General features: G+C 46.2%; 1 protein-coding gene across 5 annotated transcripts in view; it reads right to left on the bottom strand.

Moving 5' to 3' along the window:
- Cut (homeobox protein, cut) overlaps nt 1-13156 on the bottom strand; it is a 133505-nt gene that overhangs the window by 61459 nt on the left and 58890 nt on the right. For all 5 annotated transcript variants that reach the window (XM_076789850.1, XM_076789845.1, XM_076789849.1 and 2 more), the window contains exon 3: nt 7956-8156. In XM_076789850.1, coding sequence (XP_076645965.1) covers nt 7956-8156 — 201 coding nt within the window. The remainder of the gene's footprint in view (nt 1-7955; nt 8157-13156) is intronic.

Genomic DNA, 13156 nt, shown 5'->3' with positions numbered 1-13156 from the left:
TGAACGTCGCTGCTAAAAATGGCAAATTACTGAACATGTAAGCACTGTATCATGATTATTGACATCATGTGAAATATCTTTCGAGAGAAATGTCTTCGAGTTAAAATAGTTCCGTGTGCAAGGGGTTAAGCTTGAAAGGAACACACTCTTGGAACAATTCGAACGTACGGAAGGAGGGGAAGCACGGGGGGTCAGAACGGCCGTTTGAAAATTGGTAATTCCGATCGACAGGTCCGAGCGTCGCATCGAAAGCGGGCGTCGATCAATCAACCTCGCGGAATCGTCGGCGCAACACGGTCGAAAGAGCCGATCGCGTGGCGACCGGGTGCACTCTCGAGCGTCCGTGTAAATCAAGCCGAAAAACTCCCCATATTCCCCCATACATCACCGGCGCGCGGATCGAGCGTGTAATTCCCGAGCTCGCGTTCGTCACGGTTATAAGCGATAATTCCAGTTAGTGGTTCCAGTAGCTCGCCGGTGGCCACGGTAGCCGGGTTTCACACCATCACGCGCGGCCTTCTGTATCTCGCTCTAGATCGTGCGTTCGTGTACAGGAGTCTAGGGGAGGAAAGAGAGACAGAGAGAGAGAGAGAGAGGGAGTGAGAGAGAGGGAGAGAGAGAGAGTCATGACAGTCCGCCATCGTGGCCCGTTTCTATAAATCTCCTTGTGACCCGATAAGAAAAGATTGCCTATCGATGAGTGGCCGGCCAAGAAAACGAAACGAAACAGCCTCGACTGTGCCGGCACGATACATCTTGGGGGTAAAAAGAGGGAGAGAGGGAGAGAGCGAGAGAGAACCGGAGGCGCAACGATCGTTGGCCGGCATTAAATCGAAGGGCACGAGGCTTTGAGCAACCCCTTTCATCCCTCGTTCCGGCCTAGCCATGCCGCGTTCGAGGCTCGCTCGCTCGCGTGCTCGATGAAATATACTTAAAACCGTAATTACGATATAATCAGCTGCCGCCGTGACCAGATACGCATCTCGACGGATGCGGAGGAGAAAAAGGGGGAGGACGGGAGGGGGGCGGTGGTGGGAGGGTGACGAGGGTGGACGATCGATCTGTTCGAACTGTAAAACCCTTTTTAAAAGTATACGGAGCGAGGGTGAAGGTGCAGTAGGGGTGTAACCGCTGCCGTTCACCCGTCAGAGGAAAGCGGACCTCCACCCCCGCGCCCTGGCCACCTCCGGCGACGTACACGCATACCAACGTGACGTCCGAATGCCCGCGAGCGCACGCGCGTCCTCTCTTTTATATATGTATATACGTGCCCGCCACCTCTGTGTACATGTGCACGCGTACGTGTACATATGTACGTGTATGTGCGTGCAGGGGGCGGAGAAACGAGTTTTACACATCGCGTAAAAGTTAGTTCCTAATTATTCAGATTTTCTAATTAATGTTTCAGCCGACGATGATGGAGCATCCGGCCCGTCTTTCCTCTCCCTCTTTTTTCCTTTATCGGCCGCCGCGCATGCAGCCCGATCCTTCCTTATTTGTAATTGCGCGATATTACTTGCCGGCAGAGGCGACCGCCACCACGGCTTCGTGGGAATTGCGGAAACGATCGCCGATTCCCCATTCTGCGCCTAATCGCTTTACATTATTTATTTTATAACTTAGACGAGACTGGAAAGCGGGGTTAGACTAATATATAGACGAATTTCTGACCCCTGGATGGTTCAAGCGATTTAGGCTGGAAATTCAGGAGATTGATACAGTTTGCCAGATTTTTAATTCACAGCTAAAGAATTCTTCGTAATAACTTTTTTAAAATTAATATTACTAATAAATTTTTCATCTACTTGTTATATTATTTTCCTCACAGTTTCTGTGGTTGGAAGATCTTTTTACTGTACAATTTCTTAGGCGAAACTGCAGGAGATCTGCATTTAATTTGAACATTGAAAACAGACGATTAAAATTTCGCTAAGTTCCCTTTTAACACAGTGTCAGAGTCTAAATGCTTTAAAAATTCCCTAAAACAAAGGTAATGTATTTGTTGAAATAAAAATTGAGAAGCTAAAAAATGTAGGATACTGAAAATACTCCATCACCATTCTAGTGTTTTGCAGACTCCAAGTAAAAATTCACTTACAAATTTAGACGAATAATTCCGTTTCCCATTTCAGGGAGGGACCGCACTGAAAGTGCTAATAGAGTGAGAAAAATGTATAGAACAGAAAATTTTCATCCATAAACTCTCGATCAGAAATGAAACACTCGAACAAAAGAAATTGAGGAGGTGAATAAAACAGATATAATTAGCACGGTAAAAAAAGGTGGCGGAACGATGTGGTCAACTTGCTATACTGACAGGGATACAACGATGAATGTGATATATGAAATTGCAGAGTGATATTTTCCATCGAATGTAGAGGACATCTCGGCAGAGAGCATCGGCGCAGCATTATCAGCAGCTCCGGGCTGCGTGAGAACATCCCCGAAGGATGTTGCCGGGGCGTCTCGTCAGATGGCGTTGATCCGATGGCGGCGTTGACTCGTTAATGTTTGAAAAATAATATTAAACATCGGGTAACGTTGATGAGAGAGCGAAGACTCCTTCAAGTCGCGAGCGAACTGGTCCGTTTCTCGATTTCTCCGGCAACGTGCAACGTCCTCGTTACGGATGCAATTTCACGGGTTACACAGTTAAGAGGACCAGCGTACTGGCCGGCCAGGCCTTGCTCGGGGGGTGGAAAAAACCTCCCCCAAGCGCGGCGGGAGGAGAGTTATTCTGGCCAGTTTCTATATTTTGTTCTACTTGAAACTTACGAAACGAATACCTAACGATATTGGCTCTATCCGTCAGCCTGCACCTCTGACCCACGTCATTTTCGCTCGAGCGCAATAATCCCAGCTTTTTGCCAGGAATCCCATCCCCTCTTCCCAACCTAGAGTCCTCTCCTGCATCGTCCGACGTTGAATTCGTTCATTCCGCCGCGCTGAACCCCGCCGAAAAAGAATACAACGATTCACGGAACGGAATTCGTGTTCTTCGAGTTGCTGGCGCTCTGTCGCCCTCCTCCCTCTCTCGCTTTTTTCTCTGTCTCAGATTTCCACCCTTTTATCGCCTCGAATCGTTCTCGAACTTTTTGATAATGCCGTTATCTATCGCGAAACGATAGGTAAACTGATAACGAAGTTCGCGGCGCTATATCGATTTTTTATTTACCGCATCGGAATGTAAATTTACGAGGCTGTTAATTCGATGTTTGCTCGTTTAACGACGACATGGACAGATATGATAACGCGTAACCTAAATTCGTTTGCACTGGTTCGCCGGTATCGTGAAAAAATCCGGCGAACTTTAATGGCGAGGCGCCGATCCAATCTTCATTTTTTAGTTGACTTTTACGAGATCCTATCGTCAGTCCTAGCCACTATTTTCTTCCAGAACTTCTTCAATTTAACTACCCGAATATTCGTAGATCAATTGCTCTACTTTTTATCTTCACAAAAACAAAAATCTGACAATTCTTTTCCTTTTCTCGATATTTATCGGATCAAACGTAAATTCCAGCTCTCGTGCAATTGTTAACTGTGAACCCGTCGCACTTTCAATCTCAATCGAGCTTGCGTGTCACACCAAAGGGTAGTTTCTGCGTTTCCATGGCCGATCAACGAGGAAAATGAAAGCCGAGCAGAAAATCGTCGCGATTCGCAGAAGGTAGTCGATCGCGATCGCCTAAAGGCGCGGCAAGATTTTCCCGTGGAACATTAGGCAACCGTGAAAGCCTCGGTTTCTCCATCCACCCACCGATCTGTCAGTCGGCTTCTAATCCGTTTCACAACAGTTGGTTTCACGGCGCTAGCTCGCTCCGGAACAATAAAATTCGTCGTCCCGTTCGTGGCGATTGTTTGTTGCGGCGGGTATTGCGCACTCGATTGCTTCTTATCGCGCCAATTATCAGCAAATCTTCGTATCAGTGTAAATACGGTAATGTCGCGGATCGTATTGGTTCGGCCTACCGGCGTTCCCAATATGGCCGCGGCGTCGATGTCTCCGCGATGGCTTCGCGGTGCACGTGACCGCCGGTGATCGTAATTATCGATAAAACCGCGAATCAGGCGATGACTGTCAATATAGGACACTATGAAACCTCCATTGTTCAACGCTGCACCGTCATTTTCTAACTTTTATCCTGTCATTTTTTGGCGAATTCTTGGGCGCTTGTATCGTTGCTAATCAAAATCGTAGAAAAATAATTTAATAATATGTAGATAATACAATAGACGTCTCAATACATATTCAACCGAACCGACTCCTAGTCAATCATAGTGATAATACTATTTTTATTTCGATTGTAATAGAGTAGACCGATGGAAGCAATAATTTCCAATTTTTTTCTTTGTAAGAACAAATAACCTCATACTGCCATAAAATTCTATTTAATATCGTTATTTGTATATTTGCTTCTAAAATTAAGAGTTTGCAGAAGGATCAGTCTGGTAATTAGTGAAAATGGTGTTCTTTAAGGGACGAACAAATTCCTGCTGGATATTTCCGGGCATAATGGTCTCCTTCGAGGGCTGAATAAATTCTGAATGTTTGTGAACAAAATGGTCGTGTTTAAGGGACGAGAAAATGTTGTTTCGGTTGTTGGTAGGAGCGGGTAAAAAATCGGAGTTGTTTGCGAGCGGGTATCTATGGGAAAGAATAACATCTCTCGGTGCCGGGAGGCAGGAAGTCGCGAAGATCGCGGCTAGGAGAAGCGCGGATAACGTTCCCGGTTATTTCTTGATCTATCGCCCTCGGTACATTAGCCAACGTGTTTTGAAACACTCGCGGAGCGTATTTGCGTTGGCATCGGCGGCGCGTTGTCTCTCTTTCATCTTTCCACGGTGGCAGGCTAGCCGGCTCGCATGAAACACCACCGTCGGGAAAGAAAGTCGTTAGCGGTCTAATTGCGAACTCTTTCCTTCTAAAATGACCCTTGCTCGATCCCCGGCGATCTTTCGTCGCCGTCCACGTTTATCCCGAGGTAGAAATTAATGAAATAAACTCCAGGCCTCCCAAGATGCAACGGATCCGTCTTTGGCCGGGTTAAATTGGTGCCTTCTAACGATAATAAATGAAATAAAATCGAACAACAAGCGAGCCGACCTCCTGGCGATCAAGGAACAAGTGTACCCATATTTCTTTCTCTTCTCTTTTCGTGACGGAGATCAAAGCGGCTCGAGAACCGGCCGACTCTTCAAACAATAGGAAAATGATCCGAGACGCGAATGTCTCCGATATGAAACGATGACTTCGTGTTATTTATAGCGCTTCTACGTCAGCCGGTAAACGGTAAAAAGCGTTTACCTGTTCTCCGTGAATACGATTCCGGAGCGCGAGCCTGCCGAGATAAAAGCAGCCGGCGAACAATCGGTCGATACGAATGTCGGCCTAATTAAATCAATTAATTAATTGATCCTTGAGATTTCGCGATAAAACGAATCCGGTTGAACACGGTGGAATAACTCGACAGCTGTAATCACGTTTCAACTGGAACCGCTCAATTTATTCGATCCGATCCCATGAAATATAATTCCATTGTATTCCCAGTTTCGTCTTAATTAACACCGTATCCGGCGGTGCTTTATTATTCGCCTGTAAATCAATTTCGTAGACTCGAAATTGACTGTGGAAGGACCCGATAAACAGAGGCGAGCTTCGATCGCCTCGCGAGCTGATAAATAAACCAGGAGGAAACGGGCCACTATATTTCGATAGGAACGCCATCAAGTGATTCGTTCGCGCCGTCAAGGCCCATAAAACCCCCACCCCCTTCGATCCCCCGAAAGATTCATCTCCCCCGGCGAAGATATTCGAACAGCTAGCATCCTACCCGGGCTACATTGTCGCATTATTTGCTCCTCATTATCGTCTCCGTGCCGGCGAGCCTCCTCCGATTTCCATCCCCTAATCGGGGAATAATAAAAATCATTCCCATCGCGCGATGGCTTCTCAATAAAGACATTGTGTCCGAGGAGCAAATTCTTATCGGTGAAAAGGTGCCTCCACCTCCTCCTCCTCCTCCTCCTCGTCGTCGTCAAAGATTGTTCCGACTACCCTTCGACAGCCTTTGGTGGTGGGTGTTCGGGGGTGAGACGGAGAAGGAGAGAGAGAGCCACGATGGAAGAAAAGGGTGGCGGATTATCGGGTTCGGGATTACAACAGGCTAAAGCAAACGATTTCCTTCAAAACGAGAATACCGGAGCAGCCGGTGCAAAGTGGCGGCTAGGGACGGGGGCGCGGGGGTGAGAAAGGGGTGCGACGTTATTGGCCCTAAGCAGGATACTTATTGAACTCTTAGCGGTGTTTTTATCACTCCTTTCGCTCTCTCCATCGGCGCTTTAAGTGTTTTCGCCTTTGTTTAAAGCCCCACACCACCGATGCGCTCGCATTATGCACCCCACCCCGGTTATGGGGTGCGAGAGATTCTTACAAGACTTCGCTTCGTAAACCGTAAGTGAAGGGTTCGAGCACTTTGTGTCCCTTTTTTAAGCCAGGGATCCAACGCGGAGGGTGGTTTTTTGCAGTCTTGCCGCGGAATCGCAGATTACCGAAAACGCGAGCCGCATTTTGCGCGCGGAATGTCGCCGATTTGTTTAACAAGTTGTTCAGAAGACCGGCGCACTTTTGTAATACTATTTCCAGGCTGGAAAGTTCCTGTCTTTCTCATGGCGATTTAATTAGACTGGGAAGCATTTCAACTAGTCCATTTTTATCCCTTTTCGGACTCGAGTAATTAAAAATGAGGAGGAATCAATAAAAAAGAAACAGAGAGTGTAGGCAATCGAAAGCGTGAGCAAAATTTTCTACAACAAAATTTAACGTAGTTTGTAAACAGGGGGTAGTTTTCTGATACCGTTGGAATCTTTAGCAGAAAAATATCTGCTTCTGCTCGATAATTTTTGGGGGTGTGTGGAGAAGAGGACTTCGGAGGGATCGATGGTAACGGACGTAAATCCGATTGGACTCATCAAGGCAACGTTTCATAGCTACCGAAACCGTCTCTGTCGAAACCCCGGCAATTCTTGTGGGCCCGGATGAATATTCATCGATACACCGTCTCCTATTTATGATCTTCTTTCATTACCAATTCCGTCGGTTCGTCGGCTGCCATTAGTCACACTTTGCGTTCCGAAAGCGTGATTCGAGCCGTTTATCGCGGATCGGGAAGGTGAAGTGCACTCGGGGGTGAATTTCGCTGTGTGCTGTGCGCGTGCTTCGTGCGTACGATCCGAGAGAAAACAGAGAGAGAGAGAGAGAGACAGAAAGAGAGAGAATGTGTGAGAGAGGGTAAGAGAGAACGTGGGGTGAGAGGAGAGACTAGCACGAAAAGGGGGTGAGGGTGGACTACCACGTGCTCTATCGAGTACGTCAGTCATTCAGATCGACGCACACGCAGCTCGAACCTCCGTGTGCAACAGTTAAACAGAACTTCCTGACCCTGTCGTTTTCGCAGAAATTTATTTGGGAATTCATTACGAAAGTTTCCGATCAGAGGGAAATATTTATAACCTGTTAGCAGACACAACCACCTCAAAATGGTGCCGAATTTATTAATCAGCTCGAAAGGGAATTTATTTCCGTCGACTGTCGAAGAGCTCGAAGATGAAAAATATAAAATCAGATTGGTTTCTCCTTATGGTTATAATCGCTGTCTCTTGAAGAGCTATTAATACGCGTGTAGGAAACTGTCATTCCGAAATATTATCGCAAGACGAGTATTAGATTTATTTCTGCCTTCTTCGAATATATTGCCGATGAATCGATATCTGCCTTCGAATAAATTTTCAATAAAATGTCGATATAAATTTCGGGTTCGAATATTGTTCATCTTTTTCCTCGGTAGCCCCATTTAAGGCTACACAGCTGTTGCGTAATGATTATTTGTACCGTGAATCATTTATGTTCGCTTTCATTGGACTGACAGCGGAGGTATCGTTTCGTTCAGACTCACCTCTTTGTCTTTCGCTTGCAGTTCCTGCTCCAGGTTGCTGTTTGGCGTTCTCCTGGGATTGCTCGCATCGTGAACCTGCTGCTGATCACTTCCCTGTATAGTCTGAGACAATTGGTGTCCCTCAGTCTTCGAATTCCCATCGTTCGCCGCGGCGAGTTGCTCCTTTAACGCGGAAACTTCCTTCTCCGCTAACGTTGCCCTCTGTAAACAGAAAAACCGACCAAACTTAGCGCAATCAACCTACGTAGCATCAAAACTACCAAACCATCATTCAGACCTTCAGCATTCACAACCGAAAGCACCCTCAAGCGCGAGTATACCAACAGAAAATATTTTACAATCTCTATTCTCAATTTCCCCTCAAGAAACACAAAATTTCATTCAATTCCTACGAATATCTTACTGGAAATTAGGGTACGTCCACAACCCCAAGTTTTACATGTGATTTCTCGGTGAACGCAATCGTAACTGTGTTTGCTATAAAAACGCTTTCGAAATTTAATTATTTGTCCTGTTTTCTGCTTCAAATTTAATCGTAATACAGAACAATCTTTCTAAACTCCATTCAACTCATCAATACAGGAAAATTAAAATCCTAGAATTATTACCAATGCATCTTTTTATGCATTTACAGCAAACTAGGATAAATTTAAGATTGTAGGAAAATTTATAAAATTGAAAAATGTCGATATATAATTTTTCATCCATTAAAATTATTAAGGAAAGGGATAGAAAAGAATTTTAATTTTGCACAAAGATCCGCAGTCCAGCTATGAATGTTCCCAAAAATGATGAAGCTTGGAAACGTTTTTCCAGCGGTGAGATCATCGTGTCTACATGATTTGCCGGTTATTATACCGGGTTAAATCTCTTGATCTAGCAGCGAGGGAAGCGGGAGAGCAACACAGGAAAAGGCGGAAACGTTCCTAGACGATAAAATCATCTTGGTGCGGTAATGACAAACACTTGCGTTCTTAGGCCGGGGCCGGGTTCGAACGAACCACGCGATCCGCGCGCGCGCGGCCCATCGCGTATGCTCGAGCCATTAATTGACATCTGGAGGCAATTAGAGCGATCGCGATTTCGGCGGTAAAATATCGGGAACGCGCCACGTGGACGAGCCGCGACAAATCCACGTCAGTTTTTGCTCGATGCATCGAAGCCGGTCGATAGTTCCGTGAAAAGCGGCGACGCTAGCTTCCGTTCGATTTGAAGTTACACAACGAGACGGACGTATCGCGACACACCGGTTATGGATTCCCTCCATTATTCATTCGCAGGCTAACTTCAAAGTTTCTGGACGCTCGACGGCGACGAGTGTCGGGTAAGCGTTAGATCAAAGGGAAACCGTATGTAAAGGCGTCATAAACAGCATCAAATAGCAATTCTTTCGCTGCGTTACGGACTTGTTTTCAACTGTCGTGCGAATCGTGTCAGATCAATTGAATTGGCCACCTCTTCAAATTATACTATTTCCCCGCGTCATTCCAAATTTTAGATCTCCGTTTCTTAATTCAACTTGGCACTCTTTAATCAGGTAATCAGGTAATCAAAAATCTAACAATTTTTTAATTCAGATTTAATCTCGATCAAATCTGCACATAGTTCTTTTTAGCGATAAAAATAGGTGGAATTTGAAACAGATTAAAATTCCTAACAGATTTTTATTTTTACAATAAAAGATTCGTGCTCGAGCCGGGAATTCCGGTCGCGTTTCGGAAATTCGTCTTCGAACCAGAGGCTGCTTATTACAAATCATAATAATCGCTGCGCGCTGTTAGTGGAATTGGGAGGACGATTGGAATTGCGATTGATAATTAAAGAATTTATTTCTATTGGATTTAATGACGCCGGTTATCCGTGACCCGAATGGCGGCGCAAGGGAATCAAAGAGCCGCGCTCGGCCTTGCCGGCTTCCGTTGAATTTTCGACGCTGAACTTTTTTCAGGCGGATTTCGCCCGACTTGGTGAACATCCAAAACCGTTCGAGGCGTTCCGGTGGTTAAACGGATAAGCGGGGATGGACGGTGTATAGGAGGCGAGGGGAAGCGGCAAAGAAAAAGTAAGACAGGCTTCGGGGCGAGGTACGAGGGAACTAGTAATGACCCATTGTTTCCTGCAAAAAGCCTTGACGATGTTATCGATAATTACGAAATGATACGGGAAGCATAAATACATATTCGAGACCGGCGTTCGCTCTCGGGCCGCACGTTCATCGGAATGGCGGATGGGTATCGATAGGCTGTCGAGGCTCATCCCGTTCTATTTGTCATGGTTCCGAGAGAGGACCGGAGAGGGGAAAAGACGCCGCGCCGGCTTCTCTCGCGAGCGCACGGCCTCTTTCTCCGCTCCGCTCCGCTCCGCGCCACGCAGAATCGAGGCTGATGGAGAGGATCGAGAAGATCGCCGATAAAGATCGTCCGCCCGCGATCGTCACATTAGCGGCGGAAGTAGTTGAGAGATAATGGCTTCTTTGAACGTTCCTAACGACGCTGCTTTTGTCGTTGTTCTATCAACAATCGTCCGTTCAGAATTTTAGTTACGGAATTACGGGAAACTCGAGCGTATCTTCCGGTCTCGCGCGTACGCCTCAAGGCTTTTCACCGTTTCCGCCTTTGATCCGCCAATTTGCCCGATGAAACGCCGCTGATTAATAGAAATCCTGCAAACACTTCCGCCGACGACTTTCGACGATCTGCCATCCCGTTCTTCGCACTCGCGAACAATACTTTCCCCCGAGCGCAACACGCTCGACGATCTGCGATCTCGACCTTCTGTGCGATATTAAGACACCCCGAGGAACTTTTATTATAGTGCTACTGTGACGCGACAGCCTCTTCGATTTAATTAAATTCCATTTAAAGTTTAAAGGCGTCACGTCTTTCGTTTATGCCTCCATATAAATGAAAATCGGTCGTCTACATCTCTAAAATAAGTGGTTGGTAATTGCTGGAAAATTAAGCTAATGGCACCTGTAATAATTAAACTGTCGTTCTGTTTGTTACAAGCTAGTGTATAAAATTGAAAAGTCGTGTAAAAATCCAATGCCCCACTACTTCCAATTTCGATCAATCTGACATAGACTGTATCAATTTGAATATACAATTTCAATGCACGCACAAAATCACACCGAAAATAATTTCACATTGTTACGAGCGTCTGATTCACGGGCAAATAAATCGTCATGAATTAATAGGAAGCTAGTTAAACCTATGCCCTCAAGAGCACAGTGTTTGCATTGATTCTATAGCCAGTCGAGCTAAAGGAACGGCACGATATTTCCAGATTTAGCGAAAGTTTCTTTCCGGCTGTTTAATATACACATTCAGGTTCGATTTGATCGTCAGACGGTGGCCATTACGTACTCGCGATTCGAGAATGACGGGGGAGGGAGGATTTCGATCAACATCGAGGCGTTTCTTCGTCTTACAGCTTGCTCGCAAATTGATGGTTATTCGACTTGCCCAACGTCCTGAACATCGATCGATCACCACTCACCGATTCGATATACGAAATCGTGGCTCATTGCAGGTTCCACGTGAGCAAGAACCTACTTCGCTTTTAGGCCCCGTGGTCACGCACTTTCGGTTCGGGTATTTCATCGATCAGCTACCATCGGGCCGACGCGCTTGTTCCTACGTTATCTCGACGAATAACAACCCCCTGCAATTCTCATTTCTGTCCCGCCAGAATTTTTTAATTAATTCAATCACTTCAAATCGATCAAATATGATCCATACAATTTGAGTCCTCGCACACCGGGGTGAACCAAATATGCAGTCAGAACGTTCTAATAAATTTTTATTTGTCCGGATAATTCCGAAAGAAAGACATAATTCTGTCGAAACAAAGAAGTGAAAATTAATGGAATATCGTCTGGAACCTTCCTCTGCAGGAAGTTCTGGTTTTCCAAAAGATCGAGCCTCGGTTAATTGCTGCGACAGGCCTTCGCGAAGCGACTGTAGAGGCCGCAAAAGCGATTTCCAAAAGAATTCTCGGAAGAAACGGGTTATCGTGGTTGACCAGCACACGCGCGACGCTCTCGGTGCGTGTGTGCGTGCTCGGCATTCGAGTATCGCAGCTGGCGTCGCGCTCTGTCGTGTCCCGTCAAACGCCGTGCATTCTTTGTGCTCCGAGGGCAGAATATTCCGAATAGATCACCTCCCTCGCGGCTCGAGACTCGCGAGCCCACCCCGCCAAGCGAGCGAGCCTTTCTATTTTTATGCGTAGCCCCCGAATCATCAACGCGCCGCGTCCTTCTTTTCGACTATTTATTCCGTGACGGTTGACTAATGTGCGAGAGCCATCGGGAATTCCGCCGGGATCGATGTATCTCGCTCTCATCTTTCTTCCCTGCTCTCCCCCTCCCTCGCCCCCGTTCCCTGCCGCGGGAAATATAAATAAGCATGCTTTCTTCGATTTATTTCGCTCGCGGAATTCTTTCGAGTCGTCGATACATACTCCCAGCAACTGTAATTGCGAAGAGTGTAAATTTATGGCCGCTTTTAATGCACGAAACATCAGGTGCTCCGTGTATCTGCAATTCTCCTAGTAATTGAATCATTCGGCTGTCAAATGATGTTTAACCTCTTGTCCTACGACATCGAGGCAGATTCGTCATTCGTTTCGAATAAGCTGAAATAAATTATAGGAGTACGCTAATTTTCCCATTCTCCTAGAGGATCATACGCTTACACCCCCTTCGCCTTGGTTTTTCGCAGAAGGAGAAAAGTCCAGCCTGCGTTCCACAGCCTGCTAAATGGAGTAATTTATACAGGCCACTAAAACGAATGGCTAATTAGCGTGAAATGCTTCGTTTACTTTTATACCGGACTCTCTGCGCCGAGGCTTCGGTTTCGTTCCGGCGATTCGCGTGATATTTCTTACTTCTTCTGGTTACTTCGCGGCCCGTTCGCATGTTTGTTCCCCATTGTTGCACCCCATCAATGCGAAAAGAAAGAACCGCGGTATTCGCATCCTCCGGCGAGATGTAATTAAAATAATTTCAGCGTTGCTCGCCGATCGAACATCCAGCGAAAATCGAAACGCGTATCGGAGCATCTTCCTCAACGGAGATTCGCAGTTATATTCATCTTAAAAGAATTTTCGATCCCTCCAAAAACTTCAATCAGCGAACCGTTCAATCGTCAGACACGATCCAAGAAAAATCGGCGCAAAAATCCACGGAAACAAAGCTATCA

Source organism: Halictus rubicundus, chromosome 6 (genome assembly GCF_050948215.1).
Source record: "Halictus rubicundus isolate RS-2024b chromosome 6, iyHalRubi1_principal, whole genome shotgun sequence".
Taxonomy (NCBI): domain Eukaryota; kingdom Metazoa; phylum Arthropoda; class Insecta; order Hymenoptera; family Halictidae; genus Halictus; species Halictus rubicundus.
Note: the sequence above shows the minus strand (reverse complement) of the source record. Positions and strands in the feature narration are given on the sequence as shown.